Source organism: Oryzias latipes, chromosome 20 (genome assembly GCF_053564925.1).
Source record: "Oryzias latipes strain Hd-rR chromosome 20, Olatipes_Hd-rR_3.1".
Classification (NCBI taxonomy): domain Eukaryota; kingdom Metazoa; phylum Chordata; class Actinopteri; order Beloniformes; family Adrianichthyidae; genus Oryzias; species Oryzias latipes.
Window position 1 is genome coordinate 14,913,700 of NC_136256.1, and position 24,771 is coordinate 14,938,470.

General features: G+C 40.6%; 2 protein-coding genes across 10 annotated transcripts in view; both read left to right on the plus strand.

The window, feature by feature from the left end:
- arhgap29a (Rho GTPase activating protein 29a) overlaps nt 1–1,833 on the plus strand; it is a 38,588-nt gene extending 36,755 nt beyond the window's left edge. For all 6 annotated transcript variants that reach the window (XM_023950014.2, XM_023950013.2, XM_078938412.1 and 3 more), the window contains one exon: nt 51–1,833. In XM_023950014.2, coding sequence (XP_023805782.1) covers nt 51–955 — 905 coding nt within the window. In that variant the 3' untranslated portion in view covers nt 956–1,833. The remainder of the gene's footprint in view (nt 1–50) is intronic.
- Nucleotides 1,834–3,513: 1,680 nt separating this feature from the next.
- abca4a (ATP-binding cassette, sub-family A (ABC1), member 4a) overlaps nt 3,514–24,771 on the plus strand; it is a 45,060-nt gene continuing 23,802 nt past the window's right edge. For all 4 annotated transcript variants that reach the window (XM_023950290.2, XM_023950292.2, XM_023950291.2 and 1 more), the window contains exons 1-16: nt 3,514–3,626; nt 3,983–4,095; nt 5,245–5,338; nt 5,481–5,622; nt 5,695–5,834; nt 6,795–6,922; nt 9,505–9,702; nt 11,745–11,834; nt 14,315–14,549; nt 15,204–15,343; nt 18,703–18,819; nt 19,272–19,469; nt 22,349–22,554; nt 22,637–22,813; nt 22,950–23,172; nt 23,526–23,747. In XM_023950290.2, the coding sequence (XP_023806058.1) occupies nt 4,030–4,095; nt 5,245–5,338; nt 5,481–5,622; nt 5,695–5,834; nt 6,795–6,922; nt 9,505–9,702; nt 11,745–11,834; nt 14,315–14,549; nt 15,204–15,343; nt 18,703–18,819; nt 19,272–19,469; nt 22,349–22,554; nt 22,637–22,813; nt 22,950–23,172; nt 23,526–23,747 (2,376 nt within the window). In that variant the 5' untranslated portion in view covers nt 3,514–3,626; nt 3,983–4,029. The remainder of the gene's footprint in view (nt 3,627–3,982; nt 4,096–5,244; nt 5,339–5,480; nt 5,623–5,694; nt 5,835–6,794; nt 6,923–9,504; nt 9,703–11,744; nt 11,835–14,314; nt 14,550–15,203; nt 15,344–18,702; nt 18,820–19,271; nt 19,470–22,348; nt 22,555–22,636; nt 22,814–22,949; nt 23,173–23,525; nt 23,748–24,771) is intronic.

Here is a 24,771-nt window from a genome sequence, read left to right on the forward strand (position 1 = left end):
CCTAAAAAATAATCCTAACGCTCATTTTCTTGTCTTTTTAATGGGAAAAGACGGCGACGTGGACTCCGACAATCTCAACGGAAATGTTGACGTACCAAAGCCGAGCGAGAGAGGACTCAGCCGCTCTCAGCACGTCACAGTCGCCAGGGTTCAGCTCAGATACCCTCGCGGGAAGCTCTCCTCCCGGCCGGTGAGCATGCCCCCCGAGCGGCTGCCCAGCCAGGAAAGCGTGGAAGAGAACAACGCCTTGAACAGCACGGACCACACTGACGGCAAGGCAGGCAGCTGCCAGTCCATCAAAGAGGTCGACGAGACGGAGACCGCGAGGTTACGCCTTGGCACGCATTTCCGGACTACATTTATTGACACGCAAACGTTGCGTAGAACGTGGGACAAACAGTACAACCAGGATGCTGCTTCCAGAGCATCTAGGCTGGTTTCCAGTTCACCCTCTGAGAACTCGACGCTGGATCCCAGCAGCTTATCAACCTCAGTGCCATCAAACTTATCCCTGGGAACTACAGGGAACACCATCAACACCGTCTACCCAAACAGACCGTACACGGTAGCGGTGCGGCCCAGCCGGAATTTTAAAAGGGAGGACAACATCACCAAGTACAGCACCGTCTCAACAGCTTTTAGGGCTCCAAGGACCCTCCAGCCTCCCCCAGGGACTTTCTACAAGCCTCCCACGGGGAGCAAATCCAAAGCGCTGCAGAACTGTGCGTCAGCAAACAGCGCAGAGGACGACGACGATGAAGACGAGGAGGAGGAGGAGGAGCTGGGGATCGAGATAGAGGTGTCGGTCGATGAGCCTCTTGAGGAGGACGTTGATGAGGAGCCGCCCAGCTCTAGCCCCGAAGAACTGGGTCAAAACCAGACTAAACCGGTGTACCAGAGACTCAGACCCAGTCGTCTCCAAGAGGTTGAACACAGGGAGGCTCATTTTGTGTGAGCCATGGGCGGTCATAAGAAACACAGATGGAGTGTGAGCGATGTGTGTGCCATGACATTTAAGAAAAGATTTCTAAGAAGCATCTGGATTGTTAACAAACGATCAGCTGATTGATGCAGCATCCAAAAATATATTCATTTGTGCGAGATGCACTTCAACCACTAAACGCTTTCAACACACAAATCCTTACCACTCATCTTCACTACACTGAGCACCTCTTACCAATATTTATAAAGTTTTTTTATTCAAACTGTGCAATTACAATTTTGTTTTTTTAATTTTGTACCAAGTTCCTACAGTGTCACTATCTTCATTTTATATACCAAAAAAATATCACGTTTGAGTTGTTACATTAGTGTGTATATTATAGTCGCAGCTGAAAAAAAAAAAGAAAAGGATTTGACGCACTTATTTTGAAGTCTGTCTACACATTTTTGTCAAGGCTGTGTTTGTCCCGACTGAGTGTTTTAAAGTTTCAACTGTTACATGTAGGATCATCGCATTAGCTTGTCTATAAAGCTATATCAGGCCTTGTATACCATTTTAAAAAAACTAGTTTTTATATTGCTGAAGATAGATGTGTCCACTTTGCTTCAAAGCTTTCACAAATGCCACTGGTGTCTGTGCTGGCCTTCCTATTGATGCATTTTACTTTAACATTTATATTACTGTGATAGCCAAAGTTAGCCTATTGATGAGACTAATCGAAATCTTACAGTCTGTGCAAGTGATAGGAAGTTTTATTTGGATGGAAGCTGGGGTTTTTTGTGGGAATGTACACGGTTGGCAGAGAATTGAAAGGTTCACTGTAAGTAAGAAAACAGGTACATGAAAGCAAACATCCTTTTGTAACTTATTAAAATATATCTGAAAATGTATGTGTCTGTTTTTTTTTTTACATTTCTACTTTCCCAAACTGTTCAAAAGGAGGTTAATAAATGAGAACTTTTAAAAACTTGTTTATCTGCTATGAATAAGTGGTTGTTTTTGATCTGTATTTGCAAAAAAATAGACACATTCTTATAAATTATGGTGCTAAAAAATAGTGAATGTTTCTAGGCAATATTAGCAAAACTTCTAGTTTTTGTTTTGCTTGTCTTGGGATAAGTCCAAATTACCTCCTTACTCCTTAACTTCTCAAAAAACAATATAGTGTGGAACTATCTAGTGCCCTGGATTAATCAATTGGAATTCAATGCTCACTAATTTTTTCTTTTATTATGGCAAATATGACGTCACAGATTTCATTAAGTAGAAATCTAAAAAATACCAACATTTTACGAAGGCTGCTTATGATTCACTGTGTTCCGATGGTAAAAATGTGGATGGTTTATTTCAGAATTTTATTCCAAAAAGAAATTCCACAAAAATTTCCCAAACAAAGCATTGTGGTCTAAAGTCACCAGTCTAGTGAGCATCAACGTGCACTTTTTTTTTTCTTTTTCACAGAGACTTCTGGGAAACTGCTAGAGAACTGCGTTTTGGAATTATAGATTCATTCAGCTCTAGAAAATTGTGAACACCGAAAACAGAGCTCCAGGTAGTGAGTAGTGAAGGAAATCAGACAAAACCTTGAGATTTCTCCTGTGCTGGCTTGCTCTGATTGGGCAATTTAGGTTTAAAAGTGTCAAACCCATCCATAAATATCTCTTTCAATCTTGTTGACTAAATAGTAATCGGTAATTGGATTCTTTTTTAAATATATATTTTTAAATGTACAGTACAGATCAAAAGTTTGGACACACCTTCTCATTCATTTGAATTTGCACCTTAAACTAAAATCGTTTATGTGCATAAACTTACCAAATCACCCAACGTAACTTAATTGGTACAATTTATATTTAATAAAAGAAATTCATTCATCTTCTTCCGTTTATCCCTTTCTGGGTCACGGGGCTGTCGGAGCCTATCCCGGCCCCTTTGGGCGAAAGCAGGGGACACCCTGAACAGGTTGCCAGTCTGTCGCAGTCTGTCTGTCGCAATCACACACCCAATCACACTCACACCTATGGACTATTTAGAGTTGCCAATTAACCAACGTTATGCATGTTTTTGGACAGTGCCAGAACAAAGCCAGAGACCCTGGAGAAAACCCACGCATGCACGGGGAGAACAGGCAAAGTCCACACAGAAAAGGTTGTTCTGTTTCAGGTCCCCCAGCCAGGACTTGAACCGGGGGCCTTCTTGCTGTGTGGCAAGAGCGCTAACCACTGCGCCACCGTGCAGCCTAATAATAGAAATTATATTGCTATACGTTTTCTGTGGATTAATTCCAAGGGTTTTACAATGTCCAAAAATGTTTTTGTTTTTTTTACATTTGATGGGGTGGGCTTCTAAGGGTTAAATCAATGCCAATAAATGTTATTTAAAACAATGAAAATGTGTTTCTGGGTATGTTTCCTACGATGGCAGTAGTATTGTAGAAGTTGTTGGATTATGTAAGAGAATGAAGGCCATGCAGTTTAGGTCATGAAGGGCCTCTACAAATGGAGAGAGGTGTTAGACGTCTCCCAGAACAGAGGAAGGAGATTATATCAATCTGCTTAACTGTTCACAAGGTCTGGGAAGGAGCTGTGTTAGCAAGTGGGAGGCAAACTCTGAGAGAAAATGTGCTGTTATGTTTGTTCATTTGATCAGGATCAGCCATAGATGTTGTCGGGGTTCCTCTGAGGTAAGTCATAATGTCAGGTTCTGCTTCATCATTTGTATAAATATAACCGTTGTGTTATTTTATTACCCATAACATTTTCTGGTGGTTTAAAAAAGAAACAACAACCTAAAATCTCTTGACTCTTTTTGTTGGTGATGTTCTATATAAATGGGAGAATATTTAAAGTGGTAAAACTGTTACTGTGTCTTCAAAAGTGTCTTGAGCTCATTATCCTCATTAGTGAGCTATTGCGAGCGTTCGCATGGGGCTTTCACCAGATGGACGCGTGTCACCACAGCGCTAAAAGCTCCAATGTTTTAGTAGAACAAAAGAGATTTTGCCGTCGATGACGATGATCTCAGACTGGTTGAATGCAGGTTTCTTTTGGTGGAGCCAGCCCCTGTGGGGGTGTCGTGAGGGCACCATGGGGTCAGGAGGACAGGTCAGGCTCCTGTTGTGGAAGAACTGGACCATCCGTAGGAGACAAAGGGTACATATTTTCTCTCAAATTCTTTCTATATATTTAGCTACGCAGTTTTTGCCCACCAAAACCTTAAAAAATTAAATTAAACACTTCTTTTTCTAGTTGTGTGTGGAGTTTTGAATTCTGTTGATTTATCTTATACTGTTGGGACGTTAAGACACTCGGATGTTTTTAACATTTTTAAGAGGACATGTTAACAAAACTAAGCTTAAAATTGCCTTTCTGAGAATTTTATTTTTATTCAAATTGCTTTAAATCAGGAGCAGGACGAAAAAAATGCAGTTTGAAAAAGACCAAAAATACGATGGGCGGGGCACAAGCTCGCTGCTCCGCCCAATTCTGAAGCATTCACTTGTAGACAACTACATCCATGCACGATCCATGAAAATGTAAACACAGAACTCTTAGTAACGGGGAGGGAAAGTAGGGGCAGCGTCACACCAACAGTTCTATCCACAACTCAGAGGTGAATTTCTAATGAACTACTGCTGCTCTGCAGAAACTATGTCCAATAAAAGTTTTTTTTGTTTTTATTTTGGCTAAAAATGTCAGGGTGGGGGGGGCTCGAGAGCAGGTAGGACCCAGATGCAGAGACGGGAGGCAAACGGTTCCAAGGCTAGAGGGTTTATTAAACAAACAAAAGGCGCTGCAGAGCAGGAATCAAAACAAAACAAAGCTTACTGTGGCGTGGCGAGGAACATGGAACATGGCATGAAGGGACGAAGACACATGAAGACGTTAATGGACCAGCACAAGAGGAAGGCAGAGACAAGACTTATATACAGACAGGGCAGACAAGACACAGGTGAACACGATCAGGGCAGATGGGGACCAAGGAAGTAAAACTCAAAAATATGACACAACAGGAACCCTTTCAAAATAAAACAGGAAACAGAACCAAATAAGACAGAACACGAACTAAAGCAAAAACCAAGACAAAACAAACTCAAACCATGACAAAAAACTGCATAATCATAATCAAAAGACCTCTTGGAAAGCTTTTACAACATAAGTTTTCAAAAGAAAATATGATCTGAGTGGTTCTTTAAGCTGTACATACAGTAATGGCCAGAAAACTTTTTTTTTAATAAAGAAAATTTGGTTTAATCTAGCATATTAAAAATAAGAAAAAAAGATGTCTTCTACTTCCTCCAGATGCGTTTCTTTGTGGAGATCATGTGGCCTGTTATGCTCTTCATTGGACTGGTGTGGCTCAGAAGAGTGAATCCACTCTACCGCCAACATGAATGTGAGTCAAAACAAAAAAAAATTAGTAAATTCATAACAGTACACTGGCTCTAAACCAGGGCTGGGCTGATTTCCATACAGCCCCCCCCCCCCAATCTGGACAGACATGTGAGGAGTCCAACAGCCTCTCCTCTCCCCTTTAGGCCACTTTCCAAACAAAGCCATGCCTTCAGCTGGTGTCCTGCCATGGATCCAGGGGATCTTCTGCAATGCCAACAACCCGTGTTTTCAGCACCCCACCCGTGGTGAATCCCCTGGCTTGGTGTCCAACTATAACAACTCTATGTAAGTCTCACCCACAACTTTATAGTGGATGATATTTTAAAATTAAAAGGTCATTTTTTCTTCTCTCTTCAGACTGGCACGGTTGTACTCGGATGCTGAAGCGCTTCTCTTCAGTGATCCTGATTTCCTGGAAGTGGGACGCCTCTGGAGGGAACTCAATGCCATGAGTAACTTTATGGACACCTTGCGCTCTCGTCCTGAGGAGGTCTCAGGTCAGCGCTTCAGATATCCCCATTCAAAAGTACAGTCAGTACAAAAAAAAGGCAAAATATTACCTGTGTGTCACACCTCACGTACTTACCCATTTCTCTGTCTGTCCTGATATTGTAATACCATTTTACTACATGGTTTGTACAACATGCCACGAGCGTGTTGTTTGCTCAGATGATGCAGGTCAAAACATTTGCTTGGTTTCATGTTTTTGCTCAGGTTTACATGGTTGCTATTTTGTAAATTCTCAAAAAACAGACCCAAAAAACAGACTATCGGGATGAGGGTGGAGCAGCGTGCATTCCAGGCGGTGAATGATCGGCCGCCGTGCATGCCAACACTCTCATGGAGAAGCATGTGGACGGACTAGCAGAGATACACATTCACATTCCTGTGAAGTTCCCATGAACATCCAGAAGGAAAACTGACTTATTATGAGAGAAAAGTTGCATAACAGAATTTTTGCTCCTAATTGCTCACATTTAATTGTGATTTGTGATGACATGCCAAGAAAAAGATACTCTTCTGTGTTTCTCCTCACGTCAGAGATCAATGTATTCTTCTTACTATCGCTGTTTTATTACAGCGTGTTTTTCCCACTTGGTGCATCACAAGATCAGTTCATTAGGGCTACAATTGTATAACGGCCAAGTTGCACTTTGTCTTGCAAAGCAAACTCTGTTCAAGTACAGGCAAGCAGGGGACTGGAAGTTATGTGACAGTTTGAAGGTGGAAGAGACAGAAACTCACCTTCCTGTTTTCATTCTAATTAAAAACACCACACTTGTTGCAACTTGCTAATAAAATGTGCTCAGGAGAAACTAGGTTTTTCCAATTCAGCTTGTTTATTTTATTTTATTTTTCATTGCAAAACAGCATAGTTACCAGCCAACGGATCGTTAAAAAAAGACTTTTAAAACAATACATTTGGCCTTTCCACCACATGGTTTTTCTCACTGCAGGTCGAGGAGTGATGGTGGAGACTATCCTGAAGGATGACGAAACTCTGACGGCATTCCTTTTAAGAGACGTTCCTCTGACTGAGTCTGTGGTGTATCATCTTGTTCATGCCCAAATCAGGCCTGAACAGGTACCAGGGACCCGACTTACACACGTGCAAACACAAAAGCACACATAGAAATCACATAACAACCCTGTAGGAGTCGCAGATCATTACAAGAACATCTAATTAACTCGCTATATCAGTTTCAGCAGTGTAGACTGGGTGTTCCACCAGACAGAGCCCTGGGCTGGTCTCCCGCTCTTGATTTTACTCGCTGTATAGATATTAAAACACACATTCTGAAAGTTTGTTGTACAGTTTCAAACAAGATTTTTCTAAATCCTGCTTTAAAACATTGTTCTTTATTGTCAACGACATACCGGACATGTGGCTAAACGCAGGTTCTAGAACACTTGGTGTTCACACTGGACAAGCAGGGAGGGGCTTCTTCTCCTTTTTTCTACTGTGTACCAGTGCATGTCTGCCACCTACAGTTGGAAGAGGCTTAATAATTTCTCCTTCATGATCAATTTTCAACAGTTGGCACTTACCTGAATTAAACGGGACGCCATCCATACGTCACCACCAAATCCAAGTCCTTGATTGGTCAAGGTTCGACCTGGTTTAACTTGCGACACAAGTTCAATGTATGTTTGACCTGAAAACATGGAAGCCCGTGGAAGGGGCGGCTTAAATGCACATTACAGAAGGCGAAGTGAACAAAACCTTAGAGTCAGGGGCGGAGCTACAGGGGGGCAACTGCACTCCCAGCAAAAAGCTTTTTTCCTCCCACTTGCCCCAATTTCTGAGTCGATATAAGCATTTTTCATGACAAAAGCTTAGAAATCATCAACACAAGCTCATTTAAACATTATAAAAATAACAAAAGCAACAACAAAAGCTCACTGCTGTTCTCATTTTCCTCCCTTTCAAAGTCTTCCGCCAAAACCAGATTAAAAAATCTGTTTTGATAAGAATTTATTAACAGGTATCTATAGATCACAAAGCCTGGTTGTGAAGCTTAGCTGTTCCAAATTCCTTCAATAAGTACTCCCATTTTAAGTGTCCAAAGATTTTGGAAAATTAAACCATTTTTTGAAAGAAGTTATGAAGTAAAAGTGACCAATCATGGTTACAATAGGCTTAGCTCTGAACCCTCTTACGGTGTATTCAGACTGGACACATTTTCAGTCTGAATACACCCTAGCAGACGCTGCTCCGGAACCAGAAACCGCTCTCGGACCCATCTTTGGAGGTGGTATCTGTAGGTTTCTGATCGGACTGCGCTTTAATTGGCTCTGAGATTGCTTAGTCTGAATACAATCTGTCCTGGGAGCGGAGCAACTGAACCAAAACAGCCAAAACCGTGTTAACGTGATGTCAACAGAGTAGGAATAATGCAACAGATGAGCTGCGGACAAATATGAAGCAAAGATTGTTTTTATCAAACAGAAAAAAGTGTTCAACTGTTTATTTGTTAATACGCTAATTTGAAATTGAAAATGCTTCTTACATGCTTTTCTGTGTCTTGTTGCGCCGCTGTGAAGTCATCCTAGAAGCTACCTTGTAATTCTGAAAAAACAATCTCATAACACCACAACAATGAGACACAGAAATTTATTAAAATGTGGTCGGATGAATGCAGGCTCATCAGAACAATTTTTAACATGATCCAGATTGCTTCTCACTGTATCATCGACAATTTATATGTCATAAACACTTACCAGTGTAGTTCATAGCCGTCCTCCCCTCAGCATGTCTTCGCTGTACCAAAGTAACAGTAAAAAGTGTTGTAGCTGACATTGAGACAGGCGTTTAAAATTGTAAACTATCCTGACAAAGACTGCAAAGCGCAGAACTTCCATATTTCTGTCTCTATAGTTGCTTTGCTCTGCCCTCGTAATTCCTGACCAATGAATGAAGAGATTTTTTTTTTTTCACGTGGTTTTGTTTACTAGCTTTGGTCAGAATATAGACCAAACACGTTCAGGACTCAACCCGTAATCCGGACCAAATTAAGCGGACTCGATCCGGAACAAAGGATTTTTCCAGTCTGAGTACACCCTTTTTTTTCATGACAATGAAAAACATAAACAAAACGTTTACAGCATCTTTATATCTTTACATTTATCGCATTATTTACAAAAGTATTTTTTCCTCCCATGTTTTGACCTAAAAACAGCTATTTGCAGCCCAAACATGTAGGAACAAGCTCTTAGACATGCAGACAAACAGGTCGTGATGACTTGATTATACTGTAGCTGGATTGCAGCATCCAGTTTAGCTTCCCTTACTGTTCCAAAACATGTGTAAACAGCAATCACTTTCACATCACACATTGACTTGCAGAGATTTTTCTTTAAGTTATGAATATTTTCAAATGAAATAATTTGGGAGCAAAAATAATCAGTTAATAGATGGCAAAGGATGGCCACTCAAAACACTGAAGCATCCTGCTTTTAGGATTGGGTCAAAGAGGATCCTACACATTTTGCTAAAAAGACTTTCCTCTTTTTTTGAAAACTTCCTCTGTCTAAGGTCTTGTTTGTCCATCAATAAACAGTTAACAGACCTCAGGCACTTCAGCACAATAAAACTAAACACACTACCACACGTCTGCCTTTGTTTTCCTCATCTAACCCTCCTGCTTCACTTCTATTCTCTTCAAGTTTGCCTTTGGGGTCCCTGACTTACATTTAAAGGACATCGCCTGCAGCCTGAACCTGCTGGAGCGATTCCTGATATTTCCCAGCCGCAGAGGCCTCCATGCCGTTCGGAATGCCATGTGCATCCTGACTCCACAGCGCCTGCAGATCATCGAGGACAAATTCTACGCCAATGTCGACTTCTTTAAACTCTTCCGCCTGGTCAGTGGGTCCTGTTTGCTCAGTTTTTCCTTTCATTTTAAATTAAACAGAATATCCTCAGTGTCTTTGTACCAAGAGACATTTTAAGGTTAGATATTGCAGCTGAGGAAACTTGTTATGTTTCCAGGGAAAAATGCCAGAATTTGGCCAGCTCCAATTTGGAAGCTTTCCAATTTGATGAGATCACTTGTGAAAAAACAAACCAAACATGTTTGAGCTGAGTGCTCTCCAAATGACCTGAAGGTAGAGTTATTGAGGAGTTGGCGGTTAGCTGAGTTGCCTAACAGTAGTCAGTCAACCAAAAAAGAATTGCAACTTTAAGCCATCACTCATCCAGCTGCATTTACTGAAAGATCACGTTGGTACCAGCTGGCCGAGCTATAGTAGTAGTTTAAATACTCATATAAACCTGCATTGTTATTTTGCTTTACATTTCCTTTAGTACTGACCATAATTAAGTAGATACCAAAGGCTTTTCCGCAGGAATTTGCAGCTGATTCTCTACATCTATATCCAAATTTAAAAGCCACAAACCTGAAAGTCCTTTGATGCAGTAAAGCAGCAGAACTCTAAAAACAGGCCCCATTATTACCCCATTGGAAGATTTTCTTTAAATAAGAAAAAAAAAAAAAAAAGAAAAAAAACAATCTGCCAGTAGGTAAAAAAAAATGGTCTTACCAAAACCTTTTCTTTTAAGAAAAAATTCTTTGATTAGAATTTGATATTCTAAGATTATTTTGCTATGGAAAGACTTTAATAATAATATTAATAATAATAAACTTTATTTGTATAGCACCTTTCAAGATAAAAATCCCAAAGTGCTTCACAGTAAAACACAATAAAACACAATAAAACAGCTTTTTAAAAGAAAACACTGAGTCTGCAGATCTGAGGCTGAGAGGAAGGGAGTTCCAGAGGGATGGGGCCACTGCTGCAAAGACTCTGTCACCTTTAGTTTTTAACCGAGTTCTCTTAACAACCAGCGAAACCTTGTCACATGACCTCAGGGACATGCTGGGATTGTACGGCTGCAAAAGGTTTTTTAAGTAGACCGGTGCTTGGCTTAACATTATTTTTCATGCAGGACAGAAAAAGAAAATTATCTTGAAACAAAAGTCTTTTTGCTTTCTTAAGATTCAGTTTCATAGAAAACTATATATAATTGTTTTATTTTTTTAATACATTTAAATAGATTATGATAGTCTTGCTATATTATTTTAACATAATATAATGTAATGTAACATTATATAATATAATGTAATGTAATCTAATGCAAGACAAGATAAGACAATACAAATATAATTTTTACCTGCAAGGACTTAATTATGCAAAAAAACTAGATTCATTTAAAGCTGTTGCTGCTCATAAAGAAACAAAAAACTGCCAAACACATGGGGCACACATTCTGATTCTTATTGTACTGGAGATACACCGTTGTGTTTGCCAATCAGTACAAGTCGAAAGTAAACACGAACCGCATTAAGACGGACAACAACAAAGATTTCTGTCTGAGTCGCCCTCATCCAGACACAATCCCATGATGTTGTGCCAAGAGGGCTTTTCCTGACCGTCTGTTTGTGTTTCTGAGCCGGCAGTGCTGCGTCTCAGAGCTCTTTCTGTCCTCAGACCTAATTTTTCTTTATAGTTTGTGTGATTCAGTGCTTTGCAATGTTTCCCCCGCCAAAACCAGGCATGGCCCAAAAAAAATAAAAGAAAAAGAAGACCCCCCCCCCCCCTTGTTATTTCTCCTTGTCGTGCTCGGAGATAGAAAAGGAAGGATGTTTTTGATGGCCGTGCAATGTCTTGGCTTTCTTCTGCTTCCTGGATATTCCGTCTATTGTGTTGAGATGTTTCTGGAAGCTCTCTGGGAAAACAAGCAGATTAAAAATAAAATTCACCACATTGTCGACTCTGTCAGACTTAGATTTATTTTCAGAAGAAAGAAATACAAACGTCAAAACTGTTCTTAAAATTTCAAAATAATTTTTTTTTTAATTTAAATCTTAACTGTGTTCACAATGTGAATATTATTTCTTTTTCAGCTTCCTCGAGTTCTGGATAACTACTCGGATGGAATCAACATTAACTTCTGGGTCCGGATTGTGTCGTCTGTCTCAGAGACACTGAGAAAGGTAAAGGACCTGTTTAGCTGCAGCATGGCTCCCATTCCAAAGTTCACAGCTTCTTATTTTTAGCTGTCAGGAAGCAGTTGTTTCCTTCTGCCTCAGTTTTACGCAAACAGACAGTGTGAGGTGGGGGGAGGAATCTCACAACAGTGAATTAGGAAGGCTAAATCCAGATCAGGCTCATTTATCCTCGAGATAGATAACACATCACAATGGCTGTGGCACAAAAAGACTTCAATGGCAAGTGAACCCTCAGGTCAATGTTGTGTCAGTGTGACGTATAAAACCACACAGCGGCGTTTTCTGTGCAGGTGTGCATAGAAATCTCTTTGAAACCCACTTCGATGAAAATCATCTTTTTACATGTTCTCACGGCATTCTTCTAGTGATGGAGGGCATATATTTTCCTCACCGTAGGGTATATTGGATTATAAGGTGCAATGTCAATAAATGGTCTATTTTCAAACTTATGTCATATATAAAGTGGAATTAATTATAAGGCCCATCAAGCCTTACAAGAGTCAGAGATAGGTGTATCACTCAGACTTTATTAACTGCTTTTACAGGAACTCTAGAACTTGTTTGTAACACACTACATGTTAGCTGCATTAGCAGATTTTTGATTTGATTTTTTTATTTGAAATGGTTTATTTCAAGCAATCAAAGCAAGTATAATGCACAAAACAATATAATCAGCAGTTATACATTCATACATAGACATGTCAAACTTAGGATAATTAGACACTAAATTAAAGATTGCTTGAAAGGGAGTGGAAGGAAGTGAAATTATATAATCCTACCCCTGTTCTACCATCTTATTACATGATTTATCATTATCCGGTTCATAACGTCAATCAGACATAATTAAGAATCCTTTAGTATCAATAAACCACATGAAAAAGATGAACTACTTAATTATTATGTAAAAATATATGTAACTATTTTAGAAATCAACATTGCAAATGCAGATCAGTTATCTAAAATATATGCAGATTATATTCATTAGAAAAATCATGACTATGATTACAAATGGCACTATATCAGGAAAAAATGGACATAAAACTGTTTCAAAAATCTTCATAGTATATATTGATCAAGTATCAAAAGTTAAAAATATGTGCAAATTATTTTTCATTAGAAAAAATCACAAATCAAAGTGTTATAATTAGAGATCGATCATTTTAACCACCTTCAATAATTAATTAAGCAATTTTATCATTATAAGGTGTCTATGAAGACTCTCATTCATCCAGGTTGGTTCCATTGTAGTAGGTTTAGGGGATGTCATCTGGACTTGGTTTTAAAACCAAGTCCAGATGACATCCCCTAAACCTACTACAATCATTATAAGGTGTTGCTATGAAATGAAAGGGTCCGTATTCTGAGCATTGTCCAGGGTTGGTATTCCATCTCCTGCTGATTGATAGCCATCCTTCTGGTTTTAACAGAGTTTACAAGTTCTCTTCGATGTAATGTCTGCAGACTTAGATTAAGGTTTCACTAGTAACTCCCAACCTTGTTTGCAACGCCCCAAAAAACAGACTAATACCGCTAATAAACGTTTTTACTGTGACTAGGCTAACTCCTAACCTTGTTAGTCACACTGCCACGTTACTATATTTACAACAACACCCAACCAAACATTTTGACAGAGCAGCTCTCAAAATTGCTTCGACATCAGTAAGAACAGCCAGAATTAATTCACAAAGTGCCACGGATGCCGTTTTTATTAAAACAAAAAAAAAAGGCTTTTAGTGCGGAAAGCTCAAAATTGTCTTTCTGAGTATTTACTCAGTATTACTTGTAATACAATGAAATATTTTTGCAAAGACATCTTAATCACACTGAATGTGGTGGATTAGCATCAGTAATCAAGAAAATTTAGGGTTACATTCTGTATTAGTCACTTCCATTGCAGCCCATGAGGATTTATGACTGAGTGGAAACACTGATGTTTTTCCTGCAGATACATCCATGGGTTATTATTTCTAGTTGACACTCTGACATCCTGTTGGCGAGACACTTGTCTCTGGAGACGGCACATGCCCAATGCGGAAGATTAAGTGCAACTTCTTCCTATGACTCAGAAAGGCAGGAATCTCCACAAACTAAAGCTAAAGATTTGTCAATCATGCTTGTTTGCAAAAGTTTCTACCTCTTTTTAATCAAAGGTGGAAATCCTTCCAAGAGTAGACATCTTAGAGGTTAATTACAGTCGTGGAAATAGATGAACGTTTTTGAATAAAGAGATTTTTGCCTATAAGTTTTTATATGACGTTTAGTCAAAACCAAAATTTTTTTAGAAGTAATTATGAGGCACGGTGGTGGAGGAATGATGATTTTGGGCTTATTGGTGAAAACAATTGAAACAGAACTCCAACAAGAAACATAAGAAACCAGTTTGGGATCTTCCTCTTAGTCAAAAATGAAGATGCGCTTTTAAACGCACGTGTTCTTACTTGCTCTGTTGTCTTGTCTCCTCACAGCTGTTCTACAGGAGTAGCTCCCAGGAGTTCATCCACGTCGTGACCCCTTTCTTCCAGAAAAATCTGTCCTTTAGGGATGTAATGGCTGCTGCCTCCAGCCTCGTATGTGGTTACACCGAGGGGGCTTTCTCCAGAGTCACCTCCTTCAATTGGTATGAGGACAATAACTACAAAGCTTTCTTGGGCATCGGCAGGAGCCGAGCGAAGGATGACTACACGTACGACAACAGCACCAGTGAGTCAATTCAGCTTCATAAAAGCAGAGTTCTTGAAACCAACAATTTTGTCAGCATTTCAGAGCATTTTCTTTTGTTTAGTTCCTTTACATCCCTGAAGTCTTCTGATCATAACTTTGCTAAAGTCCATTCTGGTTTGCAACTTATTGACCATAAACGTCATAATTTAAAAAACAACAACAACCCAATTGTTGTGCAATTGGTCATCAAGTTGGTTTCTCCCATTGACTGTATATGATAACTGGACTGAGTGACCCCTCCCTCCTTGCATTCCAAACAAGAAGTACCTGCAGGCTCCAAAAAGCCTCAATAAAAGTATGTGGTCTCATGTCAAATGTTCAAAACATTTGAACAGATTTTCTGTAGCCTGCTTTCAGCGGTAGAGGTTTTGACTTTAATAAGCTCATTCTTGATTGGTAAGAGGGGTTGCCATAGAAATACTGATTCTGACTAATGCTGTTCCAACATAGCTGCGGCCGTGTAGCAAAAAAAAGAAAAGAAAAGGTGACTGAATTTATTTCATTTCGTTTAACCGGAAATAAGTCCATGGGTGATGTCAAACTCACTCGGTCCAGTACTCTTATACAGTCAATGGTATCTTATCATTTCTCTTTCATTGTCCTTCATTCCAATATTTAATCTTCTGCTTGCAGCTCCTTTCTGCAATGACTTAATGAGAGAACTGGAGTCAAACCCAGCCACCAGGGTGATGTGGAACTCTGTGAAGCCGATGCTGATGGGGCGCATCCTCTACGCTCCAGACTCACCAGCCGTCAGGCGGGTCATAAAAAATGTAAGCTGCACCCTAAACACGAAATGAAAACATAAAAGTCATGTTAATCAGGCTACCAAAACTCATCCTCCCCGTTATGGGTTATTGTTTTCGCTGAAAATGTCAGAAGGTCCAAAAAGTCCTCAAAAGTCCCGAAAGAACGAAAATGTCCACACAGACATTGCCAGTGTGTGGTACAAAAAAACACACACAAAGACACACTCAATCGTCTATATTGCATTTGTTTTTTCTAATTTCTTCTTCTTCTTTCTTACTGCAACATTAAGCCAGAATTTGACCCCTGCCACATACTTAAAAACTCAGCTGTGAAAATGAAAATAGTTCAACAGATTTTCACAAAACATCCCACAAAAACATCCCACAATGTCACCTGCCAGGACAGAACTCATGGCTGGACTCAGATGAAGAGTTTAGAGCTTTAATCTCGGCCAATGTCTATGGCTGCGGTACAGGATGAGACCAAACACACTGTCACATGACAAAGGGAGAAGACATGAGGGAGGGAATCACAGGTGGAAACAATCAGGGTGGATTAGACAGTCACACCTGTAGGGAAACACGCCAGGGCAGAAAGTAACAAGGCCTGAAACGAGAGGAGAATAGTGTTTGTCTGAATTCCCACCCTAACCCCTATATAGTGCACGATATAGAGCATTCGCCATTTTGTAGTGCTGTCCGAATCTACAATTCCCAAATCGAGTGCCCTAGAAATTTCCCAGTAGTCTCTGCAAAAAACCAGTGTGCGTTGATGCTCACTAGATCGGCGAATATAGACCACAATGCATTGCACCGGAACAATGTTTGCCCACAAAATTTATTAAAATGTGTTTTTTTTATTTTTATTAAAGGATCAACGTTTTTATCTTTAGAAGACAGTGGACTCATAAATAATCGTCGCAAAACGCTCATAATAATTAGATTTTAACTTTGTGAAATTGATAATTGATAATTTCTGCCGTTAAAAAAAAAAGGTAGTGAGAATGGTGTCCAAATTGCTTTTAAAATTCACGACACTACATAGTGCTGCACTATATAGTTTTTTTAGTGGCTAGGGTGGGAATTCAGACACAACCTTAGTGTTTCAAAATAAAACAGGATGTGCAACACAAGACAACACAGGTGGCAGACATTGACCAAAAGTCCACAACTCAGGACATAACATGAGACTGACGAGACATGACACACCTTATGTTTAGAAGCACCGCCACAGTTTTATTGACCTTTCACCTCGGAAAGAGGCAGCCATCTTGAATTAAAAACTGGCCCCTCTGACCATCTTCGGGACATTCATACACATTCACACACCAGCGGAGCTGCACTGGAGGCAGGGAGGGTGGAGTTTCTTGCCCAAGGACACAACGACAGCTGGCTGGGGGGGAGCGGGGATCAAACCGCCAACCCTTCAATCATTGAACGACCCGCTCTACCGCCGACGAGCCACTGCCGCAAATTAAAGACACAAATCCCTGGCTTGAGCTGATCAAAATGATATAACATACGATATGACTATAATAGGAAAGTGGCCGTGGTAAGCAAAAAACCTCAGTTGCCAAGGAAATCCAATGGGTAACTTTTGGCAATTCTTCTAAAAATTACATAGACCTGTTTGTCACTCCCAGGTGACCAAAACATTGAATGGTTGCTATGGAGATAAAATCAACAGAAAAGCCGCCATTTTGAAGAAAGTGTTTTTTTATTGAATTTGTTACATGCAGGTCTGACCAGGATTGCAGAGGGAGAGAGTAAGGGCCCTTAAGCATCACCTCAGCCACTGAGGGGAGGTAGAAAGGGTTGATGTTGGGGTGACAAGGGCAAGGGTGAGCTGCCAGGGCAGAGGTGGGAGTCGCCTGCGGGCCATACTTCAAATGGTTAATTTACTGTAAATTTTCTCTTGTGCGAACTTGTGTTTGGGTACACATCTAACTATAATTTTAGAGACCTGCCATCAAAAAATATCAACAGGGTGATATTTATACGACTAGAATAGATCCATCACTACGGATCATTCATAGATCCTTTCTTTCTGTCAAAGGCGCGCTTGTTTTTCTGAAAAATGAGTGAGTCTAATGCGCTGAACAATGTATGTGGTACCAAAAAAAAGAGGGTATGAGGTTTCCCCATGTCATGTTCAGCTCTTTGTATCTAGATGTAGATAAGCATTGGTCAAAGCCTGCATGGGGAGGGGGGGGCAGCAGTCATGGATGGCTTGATTGCAATGGAAGAGCACAAGCTGATCGGATGTGGTGACTGCTGCACAGTCCAGTGGCGCCGTGGCTTTTTCACTGTTGTACCTGCGCTCAAGTCTGTCCGTGGACGTGCGATAACACACACACACACACAGAAACCCAGTGTTTTTCCTCTCATCCGACCTTTCTTGACCTCTTTGTTTCCCTTTTCCTTCGCATGGGATCTTAATTGCTTTAAGAAAGTGCAGAACATGGAGGTGATCTGTGCCTTTGCAAAGCTAAAAACATAGGTTCTTTGTTGTTGCGCTCTCATGTGATGCGTTTGAGTGCAGAGGCATGTTTTTAAAAGGTTTCTGTGTTGACGGGGCTGCTCTTGTGGAATAATGAGGTATGTCTGTGTTATCTGTAAAGACAAACACTTTAGCTTTTAAGTCTTGGCTATTAAGGCTTAATACGTTTGGCACAAAATCTTTCTGTTTGTTGATCGTCCGGTGTGAGTATGCCAACTCAGGATCTCAGAAGAGGACACTAACACTTAGATTCCTCTTTTTGACAAAAGAAAAAAAAATTACCTTTAAGGAATCCCAGTTTTCCCTCCTCTCCTTCTTCTCCCGTTTGGAACTGTCTCAGTGAATGAGGAAGCTCTCCCTTGTGGGAACTGGGATTCACTGCTTTCAGCCAGTTGTCACCAACGGCTCCCATTGTCACCCCATCTCCATTGTCCCCATTGTCACCCAAAATCAGACGCACAGAAGAGGAAGGCGTTTAATTGGGTGTACTCTTCAGTGCTTTCACCCCCCACTGCACATGACTGAATGCAGAAGTAGCCGGCCTTGAATATGTGCTGCACAAAGCACTGTACACATCCAGCGTTTGAACGATAAGCGTGCAGTAAATATTTGACGATTTGGCACTGAGTGCATTTGTCAGTGGTTATCTGTTAATGCCCGCAGGAATTCTCTGTATGAGAATGCGATTTTGAATGGGGCCGCTTTCACAGAGTTGGATGTGGGAATGGTATGTAGAGAAGATTAGGAGGTCTGTGACACTGTTTGTGTGTGTTTAAGGGCTTAATATTTGTGCAGATTGTTACCCACTTAGTTAGGTTTTTTTTTTTTTTAGCAGATCTTGACAAAATATTTGGTTTTTGATGTGTATTGACGTCCATTACAGGCAAACACCACGTTTGAGGAGCTGGAGAGACTGAGGACGATGGGGAAAGCCTGGGAGGAGGTGGCTCCTCAGATCTGGGCTTTTTTCCAAGATGGAATCCAAGTCGAAATGATCCGGGTAGGACAGGCGAGGTTTTGTTACATAACGAAGAAATGGTTGCAAGTTCTCAAAATGTATACCTATCTTTGATACCTAGACTGTGCTCGATTGTGATCTCTCCCATTGTTGCTATTTTCAAGGCCCAACAATCGACCTGATAAATGATGTTGTTATTTTGTGCTGAACATTTTCCTGAATCATTTTGCAGAGGTCTCACGAATTTCCTGCTTGAATGTGAAACCTTATCTAACCATAATATACAATGTCTTTCCCTTTTCCACTTGCTCTTGTTTGTAACATATGCTAACTTTGATCCTTTGTTGTTTTTACTATCAGACTAGCTATATGTCTTCTTCATCGCCTCTCTTTTTTATGAATATAGTCTTGTGTATTTTTTGTGTTTTTTGCTGATTTCTACATAAAACCCATAAATGTTTTAATGGTGTAACTCTACTTCTTGGTTGTTTCAGGACATCATTCGTAATCCATCTGTCATGGATTTCATTGACAAAAGTCTGGAGGATGCACCATTTTCCTCCAAACACATCCTCAACTTCCTGCGCAACGAACCACTGGAGGATCGTCCGTACGACGTGCCTAATTTTGACTGGCGGGACGTCTTTAAGATGATTGACAGGGTCATTCGGATGCTCAACCAATATGGGGATGTGAGTAAACAATGCCTGGGCCCAAAGGTCCCTCACTCAACCCGCATTCTAGTTCATTTTTTTTTTATCTCTTCTCTGTGTATTTTAGCTTTAAAGTTTGGCTATGACATTTATTACACATTTATACAATAAAACTGTTCATGTATTCACAGAAAAACAACTTTTGACAAGATTTCCAAATGAGTATCAAGTGTCATGTCCACTATTGAAAAGGTTCACTTGAACATTTAGAATGTGAGCTATGTTTCGTCCTCAGTTCACTTGGAATGTGAAGTTTTGGTGGAGCTCACTTAATGAAATAATCCAATTTAGCACAGGCCCAGTCACTTGCTGATCTCTATTCTGCCACTTACATACTGGGCATGTTCAAGAACATGCTAAATGGGAATTTCTGAACCCGGCTTCGGCATTAGGTGTCCACATTTGACTTTCGCTACCCGATACCAACGAATGTACTCAGTTGGAAGAGGCTCGGTGAAATGTCAAAGAGGTGCAAATCTCATGAATTTTGCTCCAGGCCTTTTCTTTCACAGCTCTATTCTGATATATAAAAGACTTGGTGCCGTTTAATTATGACCGGACACAAACTGCTGTTATTCATTTCTCCTTCATGATCAATTTACAAACTGTGTCACGACCAAATTCAAGTCCCTGGTTGGTCAAAGTTTGACCTGGTTTAACTTTCAATGCGTTTTGGACGTAGAGCCTAAAAACTGACCTAGAAACCTGCAGAGCAATATGTAAACGTGAAGGTACCTACACAGTGGCTGTGGGTGGCGCATTCAAGAACACACTATAGGCAGTTTCATGAACGCGCATCCAACTGGTGATGTTCATACAGCAGACATGCAGGTAGTGGCAGGGAGGGGCTTCTTCTTCCTCAGTTTTTTACTGTTAACTAGTGCCTGTCCAGCACCTACTGTGGGATGAGGCTTGACGTGAAATGTTAAAGCGGTGCAAAAGTCACAAAACTTACTCCAAGCTTTTTCTTTCCCAACTCCACTCCGATATAAGAAAGACTTGATGTCATATGCAGTAATTCCAGCTGGGCACAAACTGCAATTATTCATTTCTCATTTATGATCATGTTTACAATGGTTGGCATTTCCATGTTTTGAAAAGGGCGTTATCTGCACGTCACTACCAAATATGAGTCCCTCATTGGTCACAGTACAGCGTTGTTGCGATTAGCAGTCAAGAAGTTCAACTGGTTGAACTGTCAGCGCGCGATCAATAAACGTCCATTTTGTGTGTAGTGTCTGGGGCCGGACTTAAAAGCGTGTGTAGCGATGCGTGAAAGCGAACGTTCAGAACACAGAAACCTAAAATTCAGGTTAACACGCTTTTAGATAGACATTTCATTGAAAGTGGCCACCAAAACGCAAGGTGTGAAGGTAGCTTGAGAGTTTTGAACACAGAAGCCTGAAACGCACATGTACCCACACCAGTTTAAGTATTTTTCATTGGAAGGGGCCACTTTTCAGAGCCAGGTGTGAACCTAGCATTCCACAGTGAGCTCGTGGAGCAACACTCTTTGAAAGGCCAGGAGACTCAGATTTTGTTTCTGAACTTTGTTCTCCTGTCCAACTTTTACCACGCAGGTGGGCCTAAACTACAGTAACAGACTATAACAGTCTCTTTTATTTACAAATTTGGCTTAAAAAAAAACATGGCATACCATCTCCTGTGTAGGCCCTCCACTTGTGGGCACCAGTGCATTCACAACTAAGTTAATCCATTCTGTGCAGAGGCACTGAAAGGGCTGACATGGGGCCGTACCTGGGGCAAGGCTCAGTAGATGGGTAGTGCTCCTTGTTTTTGTCCAAGTTGAAGCGTACAGCACTTGAGAGCCACAGGAAGAGTTGGATCGACTGTGGCCGATTAGATACAGCTGTCAGTCCGTCCACCGTCCTTTATAAAGAGCCAACAATGACCGTGAACTTAATGGCTGGCTGCCTCTCGATGGTGGCAAGCATGCATATCGCACCACAGTAGGACAGCATGTTTATATGACTGAAAGCTTTGTGGAATAGAAGAATGTTTATGGGGTTATGAACCACACGTTGTGTATTTAAAGCACACATAGATTAATATTTTGGATGCACAGCTGAATTTGGATTTTTTTTCCTCTAATGTTCAGTTTAGCCTGTTCTTAAAATGTTTGAAGTTTGTTTTCCCTTCTTATTTGCATTAGCCTCCAGTGAATAGGCTATATTAGTCACAGTTTTAGTAGAAGAGACAAGCACTTTTGTAATTGCGTAAGGCTCATTGAGTTCTGGGCCAACATTGAGGATTTTTCATGCCCTTTCTAGGTAACAAAGCTAAAGGATTGCAACATTGGCTTGCTTTTTGTTTCTTATAAATACAACTCAACAACTGCAATACTACAAATTAGGGGTGTAATGATTAATTTTACCAACAATTTCATTCATATCATAATTTGTTGACGATACATTTCATAGTTAATATCGATTCAATTCAGCCAACTACTGTTTTTTGTATGGCATTGGTATGGTGTTTTCCAGTATGAACATAAACGATATGTTTTCTTTAAACAATGTTATAAAATGGTATAGTTCAATTCAAATAACAACTGGCCTCAAGTAGATTGATCTGGTTGGATTGTAGGATTATAAATAGATTCATTGATTAAGTCGATTAATCGTTACACCCCTACTATAAACCATTGAATTCGAATATTTGTGATCCATTACGAGAAAAAAAATTGAGATTAGTTAGTACTTTTTTGATGTTTTTGGACTGGTTCGATTAAGTATTAAACTCTTCTGAGTTGAAGCGAAGTTAGGTGTGTGAAATTTGCTTTCCAGTCACACAAAAACATGATTGAAATTTGATGAAATTCCTCTTTTTACCCCCAGTGTGTTGTCCTTGACAAATTCGTGGCCCTGCCTGATGAAGATGCCGTCACGTATCGGGCTTTGAACCTGCTGGAGGATGGCAAATTCTGGGCAGGTCTCATCTTTGTGAACATGCACCCCTGGACCACCAGCGTCCCGCCTCACATTAAGTTCAAGATCCGGATGGATATTGATATTGTGGAGCGTACCAATAAAGTCAAAGACAGGTAGGAATCCACTATACATCGGAAGTGAGCTACTCAGCATCATGTCGACACACCTCGAAGGCTAAATGTATTATTTTCTCAGGTATTGGGACCCAGGTCCCAGAGCTGATCCCATGGAGGACCTCCGTTATGTCTGGGGGGGCTTTGCATATTTTCAAGACATCATAGAGCATGGGATAATCAGGACTCATACAGGAAAGGAGTGGCCTCTTGGGGTTTACCTACAGCAGATGCCGTACCCTTGCTATGTGGATGATCTGTGAGTCAAACCATAGATTTTATGGACACTTTGACTACACCTCTTTCATTTCTGTTCTTCCTTTGCTAACCGTATATCTGTCTCCAAATGCCAAAGTGCCTCCTTATCTCATTCCTGCTTTTCTCTTTCTGTCCAGCTTCACGCTGACACTAAATCGATGTTTCCCCGTCTTCATGGTTCTGGCTTGGGTCTACTCTGTGTCCATGGTAGTGAAGAGTATCGTCCTGGAGAAGGAGCTCCGCTTGAAGGAGACACTGAAGACCATGGGGGTCACCAATGGTGTCATTTGGTCCACGTGGTTCATTGACAGCTTTATCATGATGGGGACCAGCACTGCTCTTCTGACAGCCATCATTATGGTGACTTACTTTTCTGTTTCAACAGCGAATCCATTTGTTTCTTTGAAATGTTGAATTGTGAGGTCATTGAGTTGACCTGTGAATCATTACAAAAAAAAAAACAGCTGAAACTATTACGTCGTGAGAATGTCAACAGCAGGATCCAGCAGGAGTTTCTTGGGCTCCTTACTGATTAACTACTGAAAGCACTGAAAACACTGCAATACCACAGAGTGGGCAGTGGTGACCTCAAGTGGAAACGTTTTGTACAAGCATTTGTACATAAAAACATCAACTGTGTGAAATCTGCCAGAGTTTTGCCCAGCAACTAAATAGGAATCGTAAAGTTCCTCTGTTATGTGTTTCCTTTCCAGGGAGGGAGAGTTTTGAACTACAGCAACCCCTTTATTCTTTTCCTCTTCCTGCTCACCTTCACCACTGCAACCATCATGCAGTGCTTCCTGCTGAGTGTCTTCTTCAATCAGGCCAAACTTGCAGCTGCCTGTTGCGGCATCATTTACTTCACACTTTACCTCCCGCATGTCTTCTGCATCGCATGGCAAGATCGGATCACCAAAGACATGAAGATCCTGCTGGTGGGTGTCTGCAACTAAAGACATTTACATTCCAGAATGAGGAAAGGACACATTTCATGCAAAACTACCTTTTACTCAGTACCTATTACCTGTCTAATGCCTTAGTCACATGCTTGTGCGTTTAGCCCATAGTGTTCACACTGGACAAGCAGGATGGGGCTTCCTCTTCTTTTTCTTTTGCTACTGAAATTTTTACGCGGTGCAAATGTTGTGAATCTGTTGCAACACGCTTTCAGTGGTCACGTGTTTTGCATGTAAAGCCAGAAAATAGGCTTAAAAATCTGTGTCGCTACATAGGAACGTGACAGTTTTGAACATGGAACCCTGCAATGTGCATATACACATGTTTACATAGACTTTTTATTTGAAGTGGTCTCTTGAAGACACATTACCAAGGGTGGTGTAGACGTAGCTTGAGAGTCAAGCTGCGCAAAAGGAGCGTGCACCTATCATGTGAACAGCACTAATGAGCTCCTTGTACAGGCTTGAAAAATGAAAAATTCGTACGATGTGCCTGCGTCTCACCTACTTTACCCTTACTCACTACAACCTGTCACCCTCAGAATGTCCATAGAAAAATGTGCGTGAAGATTATCGATGTACGGACTCACCGAGGGGTTGACGACAACTTTGATATTATCTCCAGGCCACGTTGTGATTAAGACTTTAACCTAGACAGTTTAATCTTAACTTTATAAATTCATTGTTTGACCTGTAACAAGGTGGCCACATTTCTGCTATAGACTGAAAAACATGTTAGAAAAAGCCATTTTGTGTGGATATGATCTAATTAGAGGGCCCAATTTTATTCTAAAAGCTCATTTGATTGTCCTGTTCATACCTTATTTTTTCAATGTTTAGTTGGATAAAACTGTCATGAAGCTTGCATCTTTTTTCTGCTTGCCACTAAGTAGTTTAGGGGTTCAAATCCCCCCCTAGTGTTCCCTCAAATGTAAACCAATCTGTAAGCCACCTTGCATTCAAGTGTTTTAAAAGTCTGTGAAACAAATGTGTTTTTACCTTT